Here is a 25,505-nt window from a genome sequence, read left to right on the forward strand (position 1 = left end):
ATTTTATGATTAAGAATGGACTTAACAGCATTCTGGGCACAAATTTATTTCAATCTAGTATATATATTGCAGTGCTAAACTACATAATAGTAGTACTTAATAATTTATCAGTATTGCTCTCCATGTATCCCATACATCCAATTGGTTCATTGTGCATATAATTTCTAGGTTCTACTTCAAAATGTTACAAGATAAAAGAGCTGCGCTGCCATCTGTTGTTGCCTTCTGGCATTGCAATAATTCAGATATTCCAGAAGTTTACTCACTTTAGAAAATATTCATTGTCATTTAGGGATGAACACAAAATTCATGTCTCACAGCAGGGAATCTTACACAATCCTTAAAGAATGCTGAAGTGCAGGTGAATCTTTTACAAGGGATATATTATGCACCCAATTGCACCATGATTAATTAGTTACTTTTGAGACTTGGAATACTGAATTCAGCAATGACCACTACCACTGACCACTCTGACTAAAATTCTATAGCTAATTTTACTTTTAAGGTAGCATGCAATTTGGAGCAAATTTTACAAATAAAATACTGCATTTGTACTAAAATGGGTTATACAATAACTGTTACTTAATATTCCTTCTAAGTAGGACCTTGTGTGGTATATAATCTAAGCTACAATCTTATTACAAATCTTATTACAAATATTTTAATTTCAAATCTTGAAAACAGTTATATTGAAACTATTCTAAATGTGGAGAGTGCAGTACGATAACAATGCTTTATGACAGCTTGTCTGAAGGGGCTTGTTTTTCCATGTTGGGTATCTTACCAACACAAAGTTGGAGCAGGGGGGACTGGATTACAGTGCAGTTGCTTGTCACATTGCCTTTTCATTCCTAGGACCTAGGTGTGAAACCAGCCCAGATTGATGGGAAGATGACCTAGTTCTGGCCAGCTGTAGTAATTCCGTATGAAATATGTTTCTGCAAATTGGTGATCAAATCAATTGCTAACAGGAAAGTATATAAGAACATAAGAAATAGGAACAGCAGACCATTCAGCCCCTTGAGCCTGCTCTGCCATTCAATAAGATCATGGCCAATCGTCTTGTGTTTCAATTTCCACATTCACATCTAACCTCGATAACCTTTGATTCCCTTGCCTAGCAAGAATTTATCTAACTCTGCCTTAAAACATATTCAATGACCCCACTTCCACCACCTTCTGAGGCAGAGTTCCAAAGTCGCACAGCCCTCAGAAAAAAATTCTCCTCAACTCTGCCTTAAAAGGGTGTCCCCTAATTTTAAAACAGTGCCCCCTAGTTCTGGACTCATCCACAAGAGGAAACATCCTCTTGACGTCCACCTTGTCAAGGCTGTTCAGGATCTTGTATACTTCAATCAAATCACCCCTCACTCTTCTAAACTCCAGTGGAAACAAGACCAGTCTGTCCAACCTTTCCTCATGAGACAACCCACTCATCCCATTCGTCAATCTAGTAAACCTCCTTTGAACCACCTCCGATGCATTTCCATCCTTCCTTAAATAAGACCAAAAATGCACACAGTATTTGAGGTACGGTCTCACCAATGCCCAGTATAACTGAAGCATAACATCCTTACTTTTATGTTCAATCCCTCTCGTAATAAAGGAAAGCATTCCATTAGCCTTCTTGATTACTATGCTGTACCTGCATACTAGCTTTTTGTGACTCATGTACTACAACACCTAGATCCCTCTGCACCTCGTAATTATGCAGTCATTCTCTGTTTAAGTAATACTCTGCTTTTTTGTTCTTCCTGCCAAAGTGAACGACTTCACATTTTCCTACATTAAACTGCATTTGCCAGATCTTTACCTATCTATATCCATCTGCAACCTCATGCCTTCTTCACAACATAATTTCCTACCTATCTTTGTCATCTGCAAATTTAGCTCACTCCCTTCATCTAAGTCATTGATATAAATCGTAAAAAGTTAAGGCCTGTGGGACTCCGCTCATCATATCCTGCCAATCCTAAAAAGACTCATTTATGTACACTCTGCTTTCTGCCAGCAAGCCAATCTTCTATCCATGCTAATATGTTACCCACTACACCATGTGCTTTTATTTTCCATAATAATCTTTAATGTGACACCTTGTCAAAAGTGATCAGTTCCAACAAGAATGCATTATGCAAACAACAGACCATGAAATAAAGCTAAACAGAGAAAAATATTTCTATTTCCCATCTCTATTAGCTACCTTGTGTCAGAAGGTTTTGCATTTGTTTGTCAGAAATCCAACAGTTGTAAAAATTATTATTGCTTAAAAAAGTTGTGGTTAGATTACTGCTAGTTTACTCAGAAGTAATGCTCTGGACTGTAAGTCACCCCTGTGGCTTGCTGATCTACATTAAATTGGCTTACAGTCAAGCAACACCTTGATTTAAAAATTCTTATGCTTGATTTCAAATCCCTCCGTGGCCTTACCCTTCCCCATCTCCTTCAGCCACAAAACCCTCCGAGACATCTGCACCCCTCTAATTCTGGCCTTTTGTGCATTCTCGATTATAAATTGCTCCATCATTGGTGTCCATGATTTTAGTTGCCTAGGCCCCAGCTCTGGAATTCCCTTGCTACACCCCTCTACCTACTTTCCTCCTTTAAGACACTCGTTAAAACTGACCTCTTTGACCAAGCTTTTGGTCATCTGACCTAATAGCTCATCATGTGGCTCGGTGTCATACCTAATTTTATAATGCTCCTGTGAAGTGCCTTAATTACGTTAAAAGTGCTATATAAATTGTTGTTGTTGCTGCTGTAAGTAAACCTCAATGCAAGTAAAACAAGTGCCCATTCATTCACTCTGAATTCCGGAAAGAATTAGAATCACAGAATCATAGTCTCCTTCTGTGCTGTAACCATTCTATTTGGCCTGTCATGCCCATGCTGGCTCTCTGCAAGGGCAACTCAGCTAGTCCCACTCTTCCACCCTTTCCCGGTCATCTTGCAAATTTTCTCTCTTCAGATGCTTATCCAATTCCCTTTTGAAAACCAAGATTGAATCTGCCTCCACCATACACTCAGGTAGTGCATTCTAGATCCTAACCACTAGCTGCGTTAAAAAAAGTTTTTTCTCATGTCACCATTGGCTCTTTTGCCATTCATAAATTGTTGGCCTTTGGTTCTTGATCCTTTCACCAATGGGAACCATGGAATTCAAAGGATAAACCATTCTGATAGTTACAAAGCACAGAATCCTCAAATGTTTCTATGTCCCTTCAAAACAATTTTCTACTCTTTAATAGCAGTAAAATTAAATAGGGTAACTGGTTCTGATACTGTATTTTGTCTGCTTTCCATAGATTTTATAATTTTAAACATTAAATCCACAAAATTAAGACTTTATGGCATTCAAAAAACAACTCAAAAATGTTACTTAACCACTATCTTTACCTGCAATTACTGCGTTGGTAGATGCTACTGCAGGGATAATTCTCTTGATAACCCCTGGAACATATGGTAAAAGGTCCCATCAACATGTATTTAGATTTACAGTAGTACAAATGTACAAAAATTCTTATTTTATAGGACTTACCTTGTGTCAGTCTATATGAGATACCAGTTATGTTGAACTGAGCAGCTCTTTCAAGTGATTTCTGAAAAACCCATTGTATATGCTCTGGATCATCACCATCCAACGCAACGCCCTCTGTAGGAAAAACAAGGCACTTCATTTTGGTTGCAAAACACGCTGTATACATTCTGGTACTGGCAATAAGGGAATCGCAAAGTAAGCCACAAGACTGTTTAACATATTTCTTCATTTTTTTTTTGTTCAGCAGAGTAAATCAATGCTGGGAACAGGAACACTTCCACTTCAAGTGCACTTTCAGCATCAAGTACTCAAATATAGCACTGGGTACTTGCAGAATAAAGCTCCCGTCAAAACAGGCCAAAAATGTGCCAAAACTCCACCTTCAAAAGATAACCACATCAGCACCTGTGTGAGCTCTTCAGTTTCCAATACCAGTTGACTTCACTCAGGGGTGAGGTTTCCGATTTAGTTGCAATTTTTGAATTATGGGACGTTATTGCCTCAGGTATACACTCACTGGGAACTGGATGAGACCGATTAAACTGATTCAACTTTGCAACCTTATTGCAAGTGCAGTTCTACAGAGTACTGCTTCTGCAGAGTACTAAACTTGGGAAATGTGGAAAATGAGGGAATTTTAAAGGTACAGCGAGAGAAGAGGTGCTGTTCTACTATTTAAAAAAATACAAGGAGCAGTCCAAGAGAGCGAATGGAAGACAGCAAGGCCTGATAGCTAAGGCAGTAATTAAAATTAATGGTTTAAGCAAGGTGCTAATTACATTTCATAAGATGGATAGTTTTTTTTCAATCATGGAAGGGCAACTGAGTGGTATTGCCTGCAATTCCTGTGCCACATGGGAGCTTCAGGACACTGTCTTAAGGGACCACATGTGTGGGAAGCTTCTACAGCTGCTTCATTTCAAGCTCAAGGTTTCTGAGCTTGAAGGGCAGTTGGAGTCACTGAAGAGAGTTTGCTGGATAGCACATTTTAGGAAGTGGCCACCCCACAGGCAGAGTGCGTTCAGGTTAACGGATGGATAGCTATCCAGAAGAGGAGGAAGGGGGTGTTCTTGTCACTATCAAACTGGTACATAGTATTAGAGACTATTGGGAGTGACGATGTCTTGAAGGTATGCAGTCCAGACCGTGGCACCAATGGGCAAGGGAGCTTGCAGGGGACAAAACAAAAAGCATACAAATGCAGTCATTATAGGAGATTCCATAGTTAGGGAGACAGACCGATGTTTCTGCAACTGTCATTTGTTGTTTCCATGGTGCCAGGTTGAAGGACAGCACGGCGTGCAGAATATTCTGCAGGGGACTGCAAGTGAGCCAAAGGTTGTGGTACACAATGACATGAAGGCAGGTTTTTGAGCTCCTACAGTCAGTCATGCCAAAGCGAAAGGCCAGTTATCACATAACACCACCTGCATATACAGCACTGAGGCTCTACCAGCCCCCGGTGTTGCGAAGGATGGGTCTGGCACATTGCCACAGAACGCTCAAAATATTTGGACCGTGCCTTACCGTCTATCCCTTGTGGAAAATTTTGTGCAGAAAAACACCGCTGACCACAAGTCCATCAGGCAGTGGACTGCATGTAATGTCCTCAAGGCCCTGTGGGTAAAGGGCATGGTGGATCCTGTTGGATGGTTCCCTGAGCAGACTGTCAAAAGTCATTTGGCAGAATGCCTCTTAGGCAGAACTTTCAAACAAGCACCAAGATCTTGCTTGGCTGGTGGCGGGAAGGGCACTCCCTGTCAGATCGTTCATGCATGCCCAAAGGCTTTATAACACTGCACGCTGCCCTTGAATCAGCTGTGGGGGTGGGGGGGCGGAGGAGAAGGATGGGGAAGAGACAGTCACACACCTCCTTCTGGAATGTACCTTTGCGAGGCAGATCTGGAGAGGGGTGCAGAGATTTTTGTCAAGGTTGATCCCAAGCAGCTCTGTAACGCAGGCCTCTGTGCTCTACGGACTGTTCCCAGGGACGCACACGGAGATGAACATCAACTGCTGCTGGAGGATCATCAACTCGATGAAAGAGACACTTTGGTCTGCCCGAAAATTATTGGGCTTCCACTGCAAAGTGTTGCAGACTCGCACATTCCAAGGTTCACGAATACAGGCTGAGGGATGCACTAAAGCTTGGGGTAGCCACTGCAAAAGCGCAATGGGGAAAGTCATAGTTCACCGAGGGTCTGGTAACCATGTAGAAGCCCTTGGACTGTAAGCTTGTCCTTGAAGGTATATAGTTAATGCAATTGTATTGAGGCACCTCAAAGTGCAACGTCTTATATGGGAATAGTTGAAAGTTTTATTGCACTTTGTGATGACAATTGAAATGTTGTCATGTTCTTTTAGATATTTTATGAATAAAGTCTATTTTCGCCAAAAAAAAACCTCGATGGAGCAAGGGGCATCCTGGTGTGTCTCTGGGACAGCTGGCTGTATTAGCAGGTGGGAGTGCAGATGCCTGTGAAACCTAGTTTTTAAAAATTCATTCATGGGATGTAAATGTCGCTGGCTAGGCCAGCATTTATTGCCCATACCCCAAATGCCCTTAAGAAGTTGATGGTGAGCTGTCTTCTTGAACTGCTGCAGCCCATGTGGTACACCCACAGTGCTGTTAGGGAGGAAGTTCCAGGATTTTGACCCAGCTACAGTGAAGGAATGGCGATATAGTTCCAAGTCAGGATGGTGAGTGGCTTAGTGAGAGAACGGTGGGGGGTCAGGGAAGCAAGTGGGAATGGAGGGGGCAGAGCTACCAAAGGCAGGGGCAGGCTACTGCGAAGCTCAGCAGGACTACAAATTTGTGCTGATCATTTATGGTAAGATGCAGGATTAGAGCTCCATCAGGGTGTGGGAGAAGAATTGGATAGCTTCAGCTAGAGTAACAATTTACATTTACAATTTACTTCTTTACATAAATATAACTATTTGCCAAGGCCACAGAGGGGATGCTCAGCATTAACACTCAGCTGCCAGAGTCTGCAGCAGCATGCATATTCAATATATTAGGCAAATGTTTCAATAGTGAAGGTCACCACAGCTACTAAAGTTAAACATTGACACTTTTATAATGGAGTTTGTACATAAACCGAGCTGACAGAAGACTTTTTAATGTATTTTGAAATGCAACCTTGTAATCCACCTAGAAATTATATTTAGAATTTTTGATTTTCACAACAAAAAAAGGTTTAACTGCAAATTTTTGCATTGTCCCCCGTTACACAAACCAGTGGTATTCAATACACTATAAGCTGCTTAAAGATGACAAGGGTTGAAATACAAGAATGTATACATTCTATAGTGACCAGCAGTGGATGAAATTATCTTACATGTTTGGATTGATCCAAGATGACGAAATCCTGTACAGGTCTGAGCTGTTGCATAAGGGAAGAGAAGCAAATCTGCTAGATCTCAGGTGACAAGTGGCACCATGCTGCGCAGGAGCGCAGTGATGCAACATCTTGACTTTAATCAAGCAGGAGTTGGAATGATTCTTACCCAACAACTCTGCAAAATTAAACACTCATCTCAAGTCAAGGCAACAAAATAATGATGTTGATGCATTTCTCTGCTTAGAACTACTTATTACTGTCAAACTTGGGAGAAAAATATTCAAAGATCTCAGGGTTGAAGTTCATTCTGGAGGGAGATAGTAGCGAGTGTGTACAGTGGGGATATTGAAGGGTAACCACGCAGAAGTACAGGGATGCATCCATCTAGGACATCTGCTGCTGACCAAGATAAAAGCTCATGAGGTCTGAGGGCAGTCCCATGTTTTTACATGGCAATAGCAGGTGACAGCACTACTGGATGAATTTAAAACACCTGGATGGAGTGATCAAACGGGTGGAGGGGGAGGAAAGGTGCAGCCCTTCTCAGGAACATCTGGTAGCTGTTCCCATCCCACCCCAAATCCTCTTCACGGTCAGGGTCAATCACACCTCCCCTTCCCCACACCCAAGAGGCAAAAAGTGTATTGAAGAAACCTACTGTATTTTATGGCTGAAGATTACTATCAATACTCATTGTGGATCAAGATTACATATAGTCTAATTTGGCATCAAACTAACAAACTCACAGCAAATGCCTTTGATACTGCAAGTTTGTAGTGCCTTGATGCAACCATGGTTGAAGGCCACTACTCATATTTCTAGTTCTACCGAACAGAGGCTTACATTGGACAAGGAGTGTCCTGGATGAAAGACAAACTGCTTTGGTAACTGCTGATAATCTTCATAATCTTGAACACTAGTGATGGAAAAGTGAAATGGACAACATTTAAGTGTGAACTTTTCTTAATTAGCAGAGTATTTTTGGTCTTTCATGAATCCATCTTAAATTAAGTTTAAGAGTTGAATAAGAGGGTTGCACTTTCAGGCAGACTTGGATTTCATAGACACAAATTAATCAGTGCAAGTGTTCCAAGTAACACTGTTTAAAGGCTTCGATTTTTTTCCTAAAAACTTATCAAAGCAAATTTCAGAATACTAGATTTAGTTAACATTACCTCCAAATGGGCTTTCTTTGGGCCACTGTAAAATTCTGACATATTCAATACAATGTTCTGGAAGCCTGGGCATGGAAGCAATGGTACACATGGGAAAGTTGATCTGAAAAACAAAATTATTTACAAATTTGTTTAAAAATTGCTGGTTAAAATTCTGGATTCATGCTGGCTGACAAGCATATGTGAGGTAACTAAGATAGTGGACCCATTTAAAATTTTCCAAATGTGTAGAACAGAAGCAGAAACAGATACAATTGCCCTAAAGATGGGCTCCGGCTTTTAAAACACATCGTTGAGGGAAAAGATAAGAAGTGGGTTGACAACGCTGCTGTCGCCTGCTATTGCTACGAAGCCAAGAAGGGGTTAACACCAAAACCACACTGCCCGCACCCCCAATCCGACCCCCACGACTAAAAGCAGAGTAACACTGATAGGTCCAAGAATCAGGCTTCTGTGGACTTGACTGAAATAATGTATACTGATCCAAGAGATGTTACCATAGTAAAATATGTAGCTTTTTTAAAAAACTGGTGATAAAATAGGTAAAGTAACATGGATAGGACTTCATTAAAGTTGACAGGGGAAGAGAATAAATAGTCAAAAAGAAAAAAAATTAAGTTGAAGAGCAAAATTGGGAGACATAAGTAACAAATCAGAGCCATAAGTTATCTTGAAGTATTGAATCAGAGGTATGGAATGGGAGCAGTGGTTTGGAATAGGAGGCAACTAAGTATATCTATATTGTTTATAACTTCGCCCTCTAACTTATCAGGTCCCAAATACTGAATCAGTAACACTTCTGTAAACCTAAAGTTACCTGAGGAGGGTATAGTTCCAGTGTACACTCTATACATGCTGTCATTCCCGGCAATATAACACGTGCATTACCCTTAAACCCTTCAGTCCCACCGTCAATCAATGGTATAATGGAGCTTGGGTCCAGTGTTCCATCTTCAAAGTTCAGCAGGGATACCTATGGGCAACAAATATGTTTTTTTTTAAATAACCGTTTTCAATTATATAAACATAAAAAGGATAATCAATGAGGAACTGTGGGATACTGAATTAACTCCACAAAGGCCGAAGGACCAAAGCTAATTCATGAGCAGTAAATTAAGGTTTCTCTCACACTCGTGGGACAAATGCTTACTAGTCAATGCCTTAGAAGAGAAGTCTGGGAAAGGTGATGTGGCTTGAGATAACAACTAAGTCTGCATTTATCTGTTACACACAAAAGGGGGTTATAGTCATTTTTCTTTACATATTTAATATAGCTTGTTGAAGCATTTTGTGTGTTGCAAATTGTGTATCACTGTGATCTCAGTTTGTTTATATTTTTGTGCTACCTTATGGTGATTTTAAGTCCCTAGATTCAGTGTTGGAAACACACTGCACTCCACTTCCATATGTAGAGTTTCCCACTATGACTACTATAAGTGTAGAGGTAGTTGATACTCGCTAGCTGACGCGTTGTCTCTATGTAGCTGGTCTCACTTGGTATGTTTTTCTTCCTGCTTTAAACCACTGGCCAAAATAGTTTGCAGGATATACATAGCAACAGCACTTTAATTATCTGTTAATTATTACTCTAACTTACAAGGGCAACAGACAGTCAATTACCAGCGTACAAATATCTGGAGTACAGTGCCCTTGGTTATCTGTTTGGGGTGAATAAAGGGAAACAGAATAAAACTAGTTTCATTAACAGATGCTGACAAGATGCTGTTCTGATAAGGGTCATTGTCATGAAAGGTTAATTCTGTTTCTCTCTCCAAAAACACTGCCTGGTCTGCTGAGGGATCCCAGCATTTTCTGTTTTAACTTCAGCTGGTAAATGGGTGCCCATTCTATAATGCCCGAGCTTTGTTCTTACGGTTACGTTATCTGAACTCTGCTAAAATGCTGCAATTTAATTGTTCTTAATTATTATTCTCCATTGAATATATCTATTAATATTCATACCAACATTCCATTGATCCATCGTCGGGCAATGATAGAATCTAATCCACTAATAACGATGTGAAATTCTGAAACAAAAAAAAAGTACGTTTCAAAGTGAGTTGGAGTTGATCCAATTTCCCTCCTTTATTAGCCACTGACTTCCAAATTCAAGCTTCATATTAAAATTTGCTCTTCCATAATCACATTATCAAGTCTCAAAATTTTTCAAAATATTTTACTTGTGGTAATTCTGGAGTCCAATGGTTAAATATAGATAAACATGACACTCATTTAGCACATTCCAAAACTCCACAGAGATGAATAATCAATTATTTTGCAAATGTTTGTTTGGAAAGGAAAGTTGGCCAGGATCAAAGAAAACTTGCTGCCCTTATTAGTGTAATTGTTAATTTAAACTGAACCACTCAGTTTAACATCCCATTTTGAAGATTGTCCTTTCAAAAATGCAGCAAATTCTCAGTACTGCTAGCCTAGGTAAAAATTGAGACCCTAATTTGTTTTATTTCCTTCCCTTCAGACCACTCAACTTCTCAATACAAAGCATCCTTCACCAGCAGATTACTGAGGTACACTGTTCCCAACCTTTTGCCCTAGTGACATCTTTGAGGTAACAAGTAGCTGGATTTATCCTAAAATTTTCTCTCCCACTTAAATATCTAGCCTATGCTTTACAGCACCTAACAGAATTGCCATGTCAGGATCCACTGGCTTTCCAAAGAGCAGTAAGAAATGCAAGGAGATCTAACTGAATGTAGATGAAGCAGGCATGAGAAAGCTCAACTGTCTTCCTTCTGGCACTTCATGTTAAAAGTCAGTGTAATAACTACATTTCAAATTAAGATATATCCTTTACATCAGTCTATGCGGTTGGTGGCTGGCACATTTGGGACCAGTTTGAATCTGTACGGATGACTGGCCACATGGGAGCACTGTGATGCTCAGTGCATAGAAATAACTGCATCAAGCAGTTTCCTTAAAATTAGAGGGAAAATTATAAGAAAGGTTGAAGTTTATGCAAAAAGAATGTGCTCGAATTAGAGCAGGCAAGTGACAAGTGGAAAGCACACCACCACTTCAATTAAGTTTAAACTGCTTATTATAAAACCATTTTTTTCTCTTTTCCTCAAAGATGTTGGCTTCTTCAGTGAAATATACGAGCAGGCCACAGTCACACTCAGTCACCCTAAGTCTATTAAACTCGTGCATGCTTTAACAGGGACTGCAAGGAACAGGCTCCTTCTCCAGGAGAAGGAAAAAAAAAATCACAAGCTAGCTGGATCCTGTATTCATAAATACACAAATGTCAATAATTGTCAATGTCTAATAATAAAGCAGATGTTCCTCCCCTGAAATCAGTGATGCTGCAGCCAACTGCAGTGCTTCCAACACTGTTCCAATGGAGATCAACTAATTCAAAGACTTGGAGGATTGAAACTAGTTTTGAGGGTGTGTACATTTTGTTGGCCATGTGCTGTTGGGGAGAAAGCCTATATATTACAATGATGGTCCCTTTAAGAACTTTGGGAAATGATTTCTGATTTAAAAAAAGCAACTTGCTACCAGTAACTAGTACTCATGTGGCCAAGTTGCCTTGGAGGTAAACATTAGAAAAGGGGTCAACAAGTAAATTATAGGGGGAGTTGATTGTGTGCATTGTGCTGTGATCAAGCAAGTTGGTTTTAGAACAAGCTGGATGCAAGGAACATTTCTTTCAAACAGGGTTCAATTGAAATTCTGTGTGCTGGCTAAAAAAATAAAATAAAATTCTTGTTAACTGAAGGACTCTAACAACAGTGAGTTGGACTTCTAGAAATAGCCAAGCTGGGAGAGAGTTCTAGATGCAAGACTCCAGAGTTAAAGAACATTAGAACCAGAGAGATCTAATCCGAGGTGGCTACACCTGTTGAATGGGGAGTCTATAACTCTGGGACTGTTGGAGGAGATTTGAAGGGACAACCTTGCTGGAAGGCCCAAGAAAGTACTGAGCTTATAACAATCTTTGAAACCGTATTGAGAGTAAGTGGCTAATCTTCCAATTTCTGATAGGTATCTGACTTGAGCTCATGTGGTGGGGTGGGGAATGTGTGAAGGGGAAGGAGTTAAGAAGAGCAGTTTAGATATGTGTTCATTGTATTTTTAATATCTTTAATGTAATTGACCAAGATACAGTGCATTAGTATTCATGTTCTTTGATTTTTGTGTAGTAAAATTCTTTTGTTTTAAACTGTAAACCTTGTGGTTCATTCTTTTAGTAAACATCTGGGTTTTTGAATATCCAAAAAAAGTTAACTGTTCTCCACTGAGATCATAACAACGCTAAGAGTAAAATTGCTTGAGGACAGTTCCCTTGATGGAATAACTGGTTATAACAGTGAGCCGACTCTCAGTTCAGAAAAGCCACAGATTCAATTATGGTCTGTTAGTTAACTTATTCAGCTGTCTTATTCAGCTTGGAGATGGTAAGGGTCCTCCAAATGGCCTAGGTGCTCCAGGTTCCTGCTCTAATCCCTGTTGGAATGTGTCCATATGTGAACATTGGTAAGTACAGGATCAATTTGGCTATGATGCCCATCCCCACAGTCAAATAGCCTCCATGGTCGAGACACAAAAATGAAGAATGGTCAATTGGGTGTTACAGCTGAGGGTCACCAACTTATATGAAATAATACCCCGGTAGGTAGTCAGGAGAAATTCATCAACATGAAAGGAAAAAATATTTTCGGTCATCACACTTTGAGAAGGTAGCAAAGTCAAAGTATTTTAAAAACCACAACAGGCCATGAATTACTTTATTAAAGATTAGACCTTCAGCAAGTACATTCCTGAATAGCGTTTTGTAAAGAGTTGATTATCTCAGAATACTAAAGCTCATGAACTATATCTTAGATCTATTGAGCTCACTATAATAAGCAGTGCACTTTGATCAAACAAATTCTAAACACAGCCTTTCTTAAAATACTTATATCAGAGAGAATGCATCTATGCCAAAGGCTAGAAGTCTGATTTTTGATCACTAACTTTCATAGGGTTGGAACCTGTAGCGATTGCAGCTTTGTTAGTAAATAGTAAAATTACTATCAATACAGAGAAATAGCTGGATTTCAGCATGAGTCATTACTTACGTCTGTAAAAGGATTCACTGAAATCCTGTATCTTTTTAAAATGTCTGAGAGTTAAGTTAAGGATGATTTCAATTCATTATATCACTGGCTCTACTACCTTCCTAACTACATATATTCTTGTTGTTTTGGTTGTAAGAACTGGAACATCTTAGACAAGTATCCTTGACAATAAAAGTACATCACAGAACACAATATTACAATTCAGGCTTACTCCAACTGCGTACAAGCATTATGCATACCATGAGCATGACAGCATGCCATGTGTCAAACAATTACCCTTATTACTGTAAAAAGAACCAATTTGTATTTTTATTACTGTAGGTTTTTCATAACCTCAGCACATCCCAAAGCAATTTACAGCTAATTAAGTGCTTTAATGTAGGAAATGTAGCAGCCAATTTAAACGCAGCAAGGTTTCAGACACCATTGAAACAAATGGCCAGATAATTTATTTTGGTGATAATGGCTGAGGGATAAAAATTGACCAAGATTCCTTGGTGAACTTAATTACTCTTCAACAAATCAGTGCCATAGGATTTTTTTCCCATCCATTCTAAAGGCAAATGAAGTTTAATACATCATTTGAAATACATCAGCTCTGGAGCACTCCCTCAGTACTGTACCACAGTGTCATGCTAGTTTTCTGCACAAGCCTTAGATTTAGAATATGAACGCATAACATTCTGATTCAGAGGTGAGAGTTATATTCACTGAGCCATGGCTGTATAATACAGTACAGGTTACTTGGGATGCCCACCATTTTCCATCTATGCAAAAGCAGGAAATACCGTAGCCAGTTCACTAAGTTCAGACTAAAACCAAGTTTATAATAATTATACAAAAGCAAACAAACCAAGAAGCCATCAACTGTTGAAATACAGAGCAAAATATAGGTGAAATCAGTTCACAGGTGTTTAGAAAGCCTTACGTCTGGTTTATGCAAGGTTTTTGAAGGAAGCAGGCTTCCCAAAGTCATGGTTGTACCTGCGTGGCTTGACAGCTGTGTTGGCCCATGAAATCCAAATCAATACCAAAAAGTTGGATACTAAAATCTGTACTGGATTTAAATATTGAACAAACATCATCTTCATCCTGATGGCCACCGTTGTGTGTATCTGTATCAAGCTGTAAACAGATTTTCGATATGCAAACATTAAGTGTCACTACATAATAACTTCTATCTGTTGTCCCTGGCATTGAAGGATGGGTCTGGCCACGTTGCTGGGGAACAGTCCATTCAGTGGGACCGTGCTGTACTACCTATCCCTCAAGGAAAAGTTAGTGCATAAAAACACCTTTGAACATACATCCATCAGGCAGTGATCCACACAATGTCCTCGAGGCCCTGCAGAAAAAGGAGATGGTGAATTATGTTGAATGGTTTCCTGAGCAGACCATCAAAGTCATTTGGTAGAGTGCCTCATTGCCAGAACTTTCAAACAAGCACAAAGATGCAGCTTTGCTGGTGGAGAGAAGGGCCATCTCCATCAGATCCTTCCTGCACGATCACAGTCTCATCACTTCTGCACGCAACCCTTGAGCGGTTGCAGTGGGGAAGAGACCAGTGCCCACCGCCTTCTAGGATGTGCTTTTGCAAAGCAGGCCTGGAAAGAAACGTACTGGTTTTTGTCAAGGTTCAGCCCAAGCAGCTCTGTAACACAGGACTCTGTGCCTATGGGCTGTTCCCAGGGATGCAAACTGAGATAAATGTCAACAGCAGCTGGTGGACCATCGACTCGGTCAAAGACACTCTTTGGTCTAGGTCATTAATATATATTGGGAAATGCAGTGGTCTGAAATCACTGAAATATCTGTTGTTAGCAAATGAGGGAGTAAAACATACTGATTATCCATCTCATTTTAATTTAATTTTACGGAAAGCAAAATTGGATTAAAGTAGAAGCTGAAATATCAAACTTAAAAACAAAATTAAAAATATGGAATTAATTATAATGGAGAAATTAGGCATTCCACAAATATAGGGGTTCTCCCCACAGTGATTGTTTATACATTTAATTATGCTGTTAAAAACCCAGTTACATATTACTCAACAAGGTGCAACTTTTTAAAACATTTTTACAGTGCGACTAACAGCATAAAAGGGAACGTTCTCAACAGTTCAGTGAATTCTAACTGATTGCAGGCACTTCAACATAGCACCCTATGGAGAAGCACAGAATCACTGACAGCAACTTCTGGATTTGTGTGTTTAACTGTGCACCAGGGTAATGGCACTAGGTCATAATGCTCATTGGAGAGTTGGTGCAGACACGATGGGCCAAATGGCCGCCTCTTGTGCCATTAAGATTCAGTGATATGTAGACTCCAGAAGTTGCTGTTAATTTCAGAGGAGTAATGATGGCGAAGGCTGACAATTTCGTTGTCATTACTACTGCAAAATCTATGCCTTTGTAAAGTTCCAATCTTTATTATGCTTCCTGTACAATAAGTTATATTTCTTGTTTTTTTTGCTTTCTACTTTGTAGTCTGCATAGTTCAGTGGGGATTCTTCAATCTGACTGATTGAAGAGCTTCCCTGCTGCTCACAGAAGCCATAGATTCCCTGTAGACGACACCACATTGGATCAGACACCCGATTAACAGAAATCTCTGCTGACAAGCCTACAAATAGACTCTGGGCAACTTTGAGGTGCATGGCAAAAGCTGTTCTTTCTCCACTTGCAGCAAAATCTGGGCCAATAAAATCACAGTGCAGCTCCCTATGGTTGGGTACTTTTGTTTTCATTACTCTTTGCAGATGAGATTTGATCCAAGGATTTAATACTGCCAGAAAGAGGATTGCAAATTCCTCATTTACAAAAAGCCCATTGGTCTTTATGAATTTAATTTAAAGAACTGCAGCTTTTGGGTGCAGTAGCAAGATGCAGAGGATTGAGTTCTTGCAAATAAGATGTTTAAGCAGGTTGATTGGTATCTTGAACGAAGTTTACATCACCGCTTCCTTTTACAACTTCCTTTGTCACAAAGACACCCAGAACTCAGTAATTGCAGATGATAGTTAAAAGGCAAATTAAACATTAGCTAAGGGAATATTATGCTCTGCTGTATAATGATTATGTATATCAAAGATAAATAGGAAGGGGAAATTATGTGAATCAGGCTAGTAGTCATTTTGCACTCATGCTATATTAATCTTTCCAGCTGTAACTCGCAATGTTATGGTAGAACACAAGATCTTAATTAGTCAACACTACAACAAAAGTACAACACTATACCCAAAGCAGAAATAGCTTTAGAAGAGCTCCTTCTCTGACCAAGCAATCTTGAATAATGTGTATATATAGACTCATACGCACAGATTATAATGGAGAGGAGGAACAAATTGAAAAGGGACACATAGAAACAGCTGTAACAAAAGAAAAATAAAAACAATAACCCAAAGAAACTACTGATACAGCAATAGCAAATCACATTATATTACACGCGTGAAATTGTCTTGTTCAAATATCTCCCTCCAACATAACTCGGGGGAAAAACAACATAATTTAGAATAAGATTTTAAAAATCTAGTATCTAACTCTTTTGATAAGCATTCCATAAAGCAGTTTTAGTTTATAGCCACCCTGTTGAAGGTCAACCCCATTTTCAGATCAATTTCATCTTATTGCCAACAGTCAAATTATTTTCTAAACAAAGGATACGGAACCACATTGCAACCAGGAATTCGACTGTTAATGAACTCAGCAGCTACTTCAGCTTTTGGCCTTCCTACATCTTTTGGTCTGTTTAAAAAAGTGTTAATAAGAACATTGAAAGTAACATTTTCCTAATACAAAATCATTAAACACCCATTAATCAAGCTACACTGGATACACGGCTGAGGCAAGAAGGCAACTTAAAAATTCCACTATTGTAAAAGGATTAGCACATACAGATTAATCAAGAATTTCAATACAAAAGCAGTCAGCTTTCAGCTACATCCACCCAGCTTTGGGTATCATATACTCCCCAGTACGGGCCAATTACTCCACGAAGAAAACAAGTGCATATAGAATTTTTGCACGTGTCAAATACTTAACTGAGAGGCACTTTGAAATAAATAAGGCAGAACATTTAAATTTTAAATGGGCGTTTTATAAATTAAGCTTTTGTAATCAGCCATTTAAAATATAAAATGCTGCACTCACAAATATGCATCTTGGAACAAAAAACTATTTCAATGCATGAAGTCAACAATGGTACCTCTATACTAGTAATTATACAGGCTTAAAAAAATAATTTTTTTTTTATAACTGTGGACTTGAAAAGCATTTTCTACACAAATTGCAATTCAGAGGACGCAATTCAGAGGACTCAATTCAGAAAATCAGTAACAGCAAAATTTACAATGCAACCATATATAATTACTTACCTAAATAAGAATTGCCTGTTCAGATTAGAAACATCTATTGTATCCATATCAATTACATCAATTTGTCTGAAGCCCATTAGAGCCTGTGATAAGAAGATGAGGTCAGTGATAGCGTACAACAGAACTACTGAACGTACTTTCTACATACAAAGTTCAATTTGAAATGCTAAAAGGTTCGGAAATACACTGTTGGTTAATTGACAGCATTACAAAAATCAGTAAGAACTGCTTCATGCTCTACCACAGTCTGACTTCTGTTGGAGCCGACTGCCCCATTTGCAAAGATCAATAAAATACATCTGCACTGAGCAGCTCAGAGTAGCCCTCAGTAGCAAGGTTACATAATGCGAGGCCCAACTCAGTTTAAAGGACACTTTTTGGGACAAATACTTCACATTTAAAAGTATATTTCTCCCACTGACTTTTTTCACATATATCCAACAAAACATGACTTGCATAGGTCACTGCTCATTCCAGGTCTTGAAATGTTTTATTGTATAGCTGCTAGAATTCAAGTTTATTTATTGAAATTCCAGAACACATTTTTAAAAAAAATAAAGAAACTGATCCTCTTGAATTTTTTACAGGTAACAAAATATCACCCTTCTTACAATTTTTCCAGGCACCATTATTCCCTCAACCAAATTCAAACACAATTAATGTGCCATTCATCTCACTGCTGTTTGTGGAACCTTAAAATGTGCAAAACGTTTGTGTTTTTGCCTACTTGGTAGAAACTGAAGTTCAAAATGATTGAATGTGTGATGCATCAAGACATTTCTGAGATTCAAATTCCTTTATAAACGCAAAACATATCTTCAGTTGTGGGTTCTGAGACAGTGAGAGCTAGCTGTAACAAATGTCTCAAGCATGAGTGGGACAGAGCATAGAATGACCTGATGATTGACACCAAAGCAGAAATTGAGCTGAGCAAGGGCTGAGAACTAAATCGGGATGAAACAATGCCACATGGTTCAAAAGTCAAAAGGTGAAGGGAGGGAGAAAGGTTGTAGTTGCTCTCTTTAGTTTGGGGGACAGGCATGCAAGAGGTCAGAGGCTAGGTATTCTGCGGCAAGTGACTCCTCCAAGTCTTTCCACCATCTACAAGGCACAAGTCAGGAGTGTGATGAAATACTCTCCAATCGTGTGGTTGAAGGTGCAACAATCCAGGCAAGAAGCTCAACACCATCCTGGACAAAACAGCCCATTTGATTAGTCACCTACCACCTTAAACATTAATTCCTGCCACCACCAGTGCACAGTCTACCATCTACAGTATCCATTGCTGCTACTTGCCAAAACTTCAAAAGTCAAACCCACAACCTCTACCTCCTAGAAAGTGAAGGGCAGCACAGGTAAGGGAACACCAACCACTACCTTCAAGTTCTCCTCCAAGTCATACATCACCCTGACTAGGAAATATATCACCATTCCCTCATCATCGTAAAAAGTGTGGAATTTGAACTCTGGGAATACCTTCACCTCATGGACTGCAGCGGTTCAAGGCAGCAACTCACCACCACCTTCTCAAGGACAATTATGGCTGGACAATAAAGCTGAACTTCTCAGTAATGACCACATACTGTGAATAAAAAGGGAAGCAACACTGGCACCTGGGTCAGGTCATAGCAGATGTTTCTGCTATGCAGACCTGAAGGATTAACTCAAAATATTCCAAGAGTCAGCCAGCGTGGTGACTGGCAGATCATCTGATTTCCCAAGCACTAATCCAGCTTCTCTACTTTTGAATTCTTGAAAGTTTAACAAATGCAAAACTCTGCTCATTCTTCAGTTAAGTTCACCACCTTGTTAACCAAGTCTATTACCTTACCAGTACATAACTGCTACAAGTCCAAATGCTAAATGCTGTTTGTAAACCTGTTTACAGTTTGGCAAGTATGGTCAAATTTTTGGCTAAATTATTGAAAACCAGCATGAAATGATTGCCTCTTTTAGGAGAATTGACATTTTGAAGTGTGATGCGTGTGTCAGATCAAAGTTTTATAGAAATGTCATATGGCAAGTCAGAGGTTGTGTAGTTACTGGAGGACATGAGTGTCGACACAAAATGTATAATTCTGTTGCTAAATGGGGTTTATCCCTTTAAAGCCACAAACTCAATTGCTTTAGAGTAAACGCAAGGTGAGGTCAGAATTGAACAGATGTTTGGAATGTACTTATTTCAGGCCCCAGGTCCATAACAAGCCATTTAAAGATTATTTTCCACTTGTAACAAATATGCAACTGATGTGTGCACTGGATGCAAGAAATCTCAATGTAATATTGATATAAAGACAGATGTATATAAATCCACCCCTTGCATCGCAAAACTAGGTCAGAGTATTTGTGATGGGGTTATTCTGAATTCAAATTGTAGCCCCACTTAATTTCAAAACTTTTTGTATAATCAGGAAACAAAGTTAAAAAGATACATTACCAGATTTTTAAGGAGTTCACATCCTAAACCTCCTGCTCCAATAACTAAAACTTTGCAGGTCTCTAGAAGAAACTGGAGTGACTGCAGAAAGAAATACTATTGCTCAGTCAACATCACAGAAAAAACAAGAAAATGAATTAGGGCTTTTAAACAGATTTTTGATAACTAAGTTTTGACTCAACTTAACAACACACCCACAGAAAGAATAGGCTATAGGTTTGGTAGGAACGGTTTTCAAAATATACACCAACATGGATTTTGCGGCCAGCGGTGAAACAAAGGCACTTGCTGCTGACATCAAAAAAAGCCTCGCTGAGAAATCTAACAGTCTCTGCAGTGTGAACTTTATCCCTTTCAGTGGATTGTAACATTCTTTCGTGGATTTCCAGCGTGCAGCTCCAGTGATGTCATTAAGCTATCTAAGCAGCCAATCACATAAAAAAATTTTCAAGGGCAGCCAAAAAAAGCATTAAAATCAAACCACTTTTTAAAAACTCTACACGCAGCAAAATGAAGGTTTGGTCATAGATGTCAGGTGAAGGCAGAAACTAAAATATCATGAAAAAGACTTTCAATTTTCTTTGAATATCTTGTAATTAATCATTATGGGGACAGTAACAATACTCCATAAATATAAAATTATTTTTTCAGGGCCAGATCCATTGTACAGTAATAGATATTACTCAAATCACCATGAAAAACAGTCACTCATGATTAAAAAGGGGAAATTCTCCTCAAATCAACTGTTTTGACTGGTTACTGGAGGGCAGAGAAAATATAGCCTTTGACAGAGCAAGGAGTGACAGGATTTGTGTGTTCATCTGTACTTGATCCTGAAGTTTCACTCAATCTCAAAGGGGTAATGACTATGAACAGTACACCCACAAAATCTGGGCCATCAACTTTTAAAGGGCAGCTCCTCTTTCGAAATCTCGGTCCCCATTTGTGTACACATACAAGTGATGAACAATAATTTACAGTACTTTTCTGGATGTGTTGGGATTTTATATTTAAAGGTGGACCAGTATGTGGGAAAAGAGAGGTCATGCAAGCTTTCACAATTGGTACACTATTCATGCTGAGTTCCTGAAAATTCTGAAAGTATCTGCTAACCTTTAATTTGGATCATTTGAGTGAAAAGTTATATATCTGATTTCAAATTGGAATGGTTTTTCTCTACTGGATGAAGATTTATGGTGGGGAACAGAACCTGTACAGCATTTTAGCACCCTGAAATTTAGTTATATATAACATAGATTAGATGCTCTGTTGGTGTGCTGTAACTCTAATTTTGGCAGAGTATTCAATGCTGCACATTAAGGGGACAATTCCATTACCATGCAAATAAATAGGAAACCAAATGTCAGAACGTGCATTTTTCCACATTGTGAATTTCTGTCCGAGATCTAGGTTATGATTTCGCCAAACCTATTTATTTACAACAGCCAACAGAAGAAACCTTCACCCCATCAATCTGCAGCGGATTCAAAGGCATATCCGGCATAATTCAGGGACTAAATTGCATGATCTTAGTATTTTAGGAACGGATAGTGGTTAATTGACAGTTAGGGGTTGACAGTTACTTCTCCACAACGATGGAAACTTAAGAGGATAAGTGAGTCTGTATGACTCGTGCACTTCCCAACAGCTTTGACAAAGGCTTCACAGTCTATTGATAGAGGAAACATAGTAGATGTAGATTTTCAAAAGGCCTTAGATAATTTGCCATGTAGACAACTCATTGCTAGGTGAAGGCATACAGTACCAAATGGAATGCGGTAGCGTGTATAGGAGGTTGCTTATAAATTGAAAAATGGATAGTGTGGTTACAGGATGTTTTGGATTGCAGCATTATAAATTGATTTATATTAAAGAATATTGATCCTTCGGGCATATCAGTCAATCTCCCATACCATTATGCACTGGAAGTCAAGACCAAGTATAGTCTACAATTAAAACAGAGATTAAAGACTCTTCAGCTTTGAAGAGTCATATGGACTCAAAACATTAACTCTGTTTCTCTCTCCATATATGCTGCCAGACCTGCTGAGTTTTATCAGCATTTTCTGTTCTTATTTCAGATTTCCAGCATCCACAGTATTTTGCTTTTATCTTGGAGATTAAAGATCGCTTGATAACAGGATCAGAGCAGGCAGTTGTAATTTAAGCACTCATTTTAAAGTCACTACTTTACTTCTATATAATACTTGAGTCAGTATATTCAAATTTCTAATTAAATAGCAAAACTTGTGACGATTTGGGAATCCCCAAAGTAGAGGAGCTTACAATTTCTCTGTGGCTGAGGTGAAGGAGCTGGGAGGCACAAAATCAAGCCACTACAATGTTACCACTGGCGTGAAGTTCAAATTGTAGCTAGACAAGTTTATATGGACAGTTTCACAGTTACACAGTGTTCAGAGGACAGAAAGAGACAATTAAGCTCAACAGATCTGTCAGTGTTTATGCTCCACATGAGCCTCTGCCCACCCCAGTTCACCTCACCCTCAGTCTACCCTTCTATTGCTTTCTCCCTTATGTTTATCTAGTTTCCCCTTTACTGCATCTATTTAATTTCAACTACTCTTATGTGATAGCAAGTTCCATATTCTAATCACCTGAATATAAATTCATGCATTCACACTTATAATTGGAAGTAGTAGACTAAAATGTAACAGAAAGTAAGATTTTGTAGACAGAAAGTGAGTGCAGTCACAAGAGGGCAATTTAAACATAACCCATTGGCAGGAATTTGATTGAATCAGACTAACTACCTATTTTACATCCTGCCACAAAAAGTGGGAAATATAGCAAATAGAAGATGCAAACTTCAGGAATTCATCTAAATTATTGTGTGGAGTTAATCAAGTCGATAAATAAAAACAGAAAAATTGAGTGTTTCAGTTACATAAGCTTGAGGTTTTAGGTCAGAAGTAGCTTTCCAAATTTATCCAGCTATCGTATAAGTCACTGATTTTGTTAGTCCCCATTGTGACATATAAGAACATTCAGCAAAGCAAAACAAAAAAAAAACACTGCTGCAATCCAGCATTAAACTTTGATTTATAATTTAATGTTTCTCACTTCAGTGCTTGGTTCAAAGTCAGGGTGCGTGAATGGTCCTGAACGCTCAAGAAACTTCCTCACGTGATTCCAGCGACCTTCCCAGTCTCCAGTGTCCCCATACCCACCATCAACAGCCATTCTGCACAGAACAAAATAAACTCAACTAGAAATTTAGTTTTCACAACACAGTATGATTATTAGAAACATGAAATGAAAAGAACTAGTTGTCTTAGGTGTTTTCAACAGCAGATATATTTTTTAAAAAAGAGGCGGATAGACCTAATAACACCAATAGTTACATTTTTAAAATCTTAAATTAGAATGCCAGAGTTAAAAACTCAGTCAAATTATACACAATTGAAGCATCTCTCAGATGGGGAATTTTCAGCAATCTCAACAATATCATCAAAGACTAAAATTAAATGAAAACTGGCCCTTTTTTGGAATATCATTAAATTTCACAAGCAACACTGACACCAGCCAAAACAAAAGTGTCAATTTTATACTGAATTTGCAATTCTCCCTATCCAACCTCCCAATCAAGTATAGTTCTGATGTGCTGCAAAATGGGCAGGGGCAAGAAAGGAAATTAGAAAAAAACAATTGATTATAACTCTACAGATAATACAGTGGTACAAAATGTCAGTAACCAAGCATTGTCACGAGTCCAACACACCATAAAGGAGCCGGGACAAAGTTGAGGTGCTAATCTTTATCCCTTAGGATGAAATACTAAATCAAAGTCTTAAAGATAAAAACATACAGGATTGTTACCATGAACCATTTTCACAGTGCCATTAGAAGGGGGCTGTGAAGTCTCCTACTTACTTTCCCATTTCAGGAATAATACATGGGACATATTTTTAAAAAAAAATACGGGGGGTGGGGGGGAGAGAAATACAGTCCTTCCATATTATAGAAGAGGAAATTATCTGGTGCTTAAAGCAACCAACACAAACTATTTTAAAACGTAAATATAACAATAAATTTAAATCACAACAATTTTAGAGAGTTGTTGCAAAACTTTGGAAATCCAGATTTATCCCAGTTAAAACATACACATCAATCACTGTTCCTACAGAAATGGTGCAAACATAATTGGGAATTTAGTTGACAATTTGTTTCATGTGATATTCAATTCAAGCCAATGAATAAATGCTTAATAACGCCATTTAATGTTTTAACATTTATTGCAAAAAGTACGTTCTGCATGAAAGTGCATTTGGCAATCCATCAATTCCCCAGATTTCCTCTTTTTTAATATTCCTCCAAGCAGTTAGCTCCCGAGTTTAGGACGAATAAGGATGCAGGTTTAGGCCGGACTGATCCCGCTGCTCGGAGCTGCAGCTTTATAACAAGCCCACAGCCTCAGACCTCGCACAAGCAGAAACCAAGGCCGCTACATTCATTCAACACTAACTTGTCAGTGTGCTCTTCTACTTTCCTTCTTTTCTTCTCCCTAAAAAGAGAGAATAAAAGAAGGTTCAGACGTGCTCACCCAAGAGAAGAACAAGCAGAAGTCAATGTGAAAGAGGCCTGAGCGGCCGGAGTTCACGCAGAAATACTCACGGCTCCGCCACATCCGCCATATTTTCCTTCTCCCAGACTCCATCACGGTCACCAGGCGGGAAGCTTGAACCTTACTCCCCGGCCGGCCAATCAGAGCATCCCATAATGCCGCGCGGCCAGCAACCGGGTCGCGCTCCGGCGCCTCTGCATGACGTCACCAGTTGCCTTTGGGCAACCTCCAGATTGGCTTCTAGGGTGCTGGAATCAGACCCGTATCTTATCTTAATTTATTCATTCACGGGATGTGGCTGTTGCTTGTAAGGCGCACATTTATTGTCCATCACTAACTGCCCTTAAGATGATGGTGAGCTGCCACCTTGAACTGCTGTGGTCCATGTGATGGTGCGGGTACACCCACAGTGCAGTTAGGGAGGGAGTTCCAGGATTTTGACCCAGCGACAGTGAAGGAACGGTGATATATTTCCAAGTCTGGATGGTGAGTGGCTTGGAGGGCAACTTGCAGGTGGTGGCAGAGGGACCAGGGCATGCGTTAGAAACTGGAAGGAACGAGTGGCTATGGTGGAACAAAAACTGGGCATGTGGGAGCGACGCTCCCTCTCCATTGCGGGTAAGAACTTGGTGATCAGGTGTGAGGCACTCTTGGTGTTGCTGTACGTGGCGCAGGTCTGGACCATTTCTCACTCCTGCACGATGGCAATCACCCGAGCCATCTTTTACTTTATCTGGAGGTCGAAAATGGATCATGTGCACAGGGATGCAATGTACAAGCCTCTAGATGAAGAGGGAAAAAAAACGTGCCCAACATCACCCTCATCCTGATGGCTACCTTTGTATGCGGCTGTATCAAGCTGTGCGTAGACCCTCGGTACGCAAACACCAAGTGTCACTATGTGCTGAGGTTCTACCTGTCCCTAGTGTTGCGAAGGATGGGTCTGGCCACGCTGCTGCGGAATGCTCCAAGTAGT

At 39.4% G+C, this 25,505-nt stretch overlaps 1 protein-coding gene across 3 annotated transcripts in view; it reads right to left on the bottom strand.

Moving 5' to 3' along the window:
- Nucleotides 1-24,682, bottom strand: part of uba3 (ubiquitin-like modifier activating enzyme 3) — a 35,958-nt gene extending 11,276 nt beyond the window's left edge. The window contains exons 1-12 of one of the 3 annotated variants that reach the window (XM_078536770.1): nucleotides 24,580-24,635; nucleotides 24,431-24,469; nucleotides 23,029-23,149; nucleotides 19,948-20,028; nucleotides 17,511-17,593; nucleotides 16,801-16,881; nucleotides 13,139-13,182; nucleotides 10,017-10,081; nucleotides 8,872-9,027; nucleotides 8,055-8,157; nucleotides 3,536-3,649; nucleotides 3,394-3,447 (exon numbers count right to left, since the gene is read on the bottom strand). In XM_078536770.1, the coding sequence (XP_078392896.1) occupies nucleotides 3,394-3,447; nucleotides 3,536-3,649; nucleotides 8,055-8,157; nucleotides 8,872-9,027; nucleotides 10,017-10,081; nucleotides 13,139-13,182; nucleotides 16,801-16,881; nucleotides 17,511-17,593; nucleotides 19,948-20,028; nucleotides 23,029-23,149; nucleotides 24,431-24,469; nucleotides 24,580-24,599 (961 nt within the window). In that variant the 5' untranslated portion in view covers nucleotides 24,600-24,635. Of the gene's footprint in view, nucleotides 1-3,393; nucleotides 3,448-3,535; nucleotides 3,650-8,054; nucleotides 8,158-8,871; nucleotides 9,028-10,016; nucleotides 10,082-13,138; nucleotides 13,183-16,800; nucleotides 16,882-17,510; nucleotides 17,594-19,947; nucleotides 20,029-23,028; nucleotides 23,150-24,430; nucleotides 24,470-24,508 lie in introns of all 3 variants that reach the window. The other 2 variants (XM_078536771.1, XM_078536772.1) reach the window with 2 other exon arrangements.
- Nucleotides 24,683-25,505: the final 823 nt, after the last annotated feature.

The sequence above is a fragment of the Cetorhinus maximus genome, unplaced genomic scaffold, assembly GCF_964194155.1.
Source record: "Cetorhinus maximus unplaced genomic scaffold, sCetMax3.hap1.1 HAP1_SCAFFOLD_1515, whole genome shotgun sequence".
In the NCBI taxonomy this organism is placed as follows: domain Eukaryota; kingdom Metazoa; phylum Chordata; class Chondrichthyes; order Lamniformes; family Cetorhinidae; genus Cetorhinus; species Cetorhinus maximus.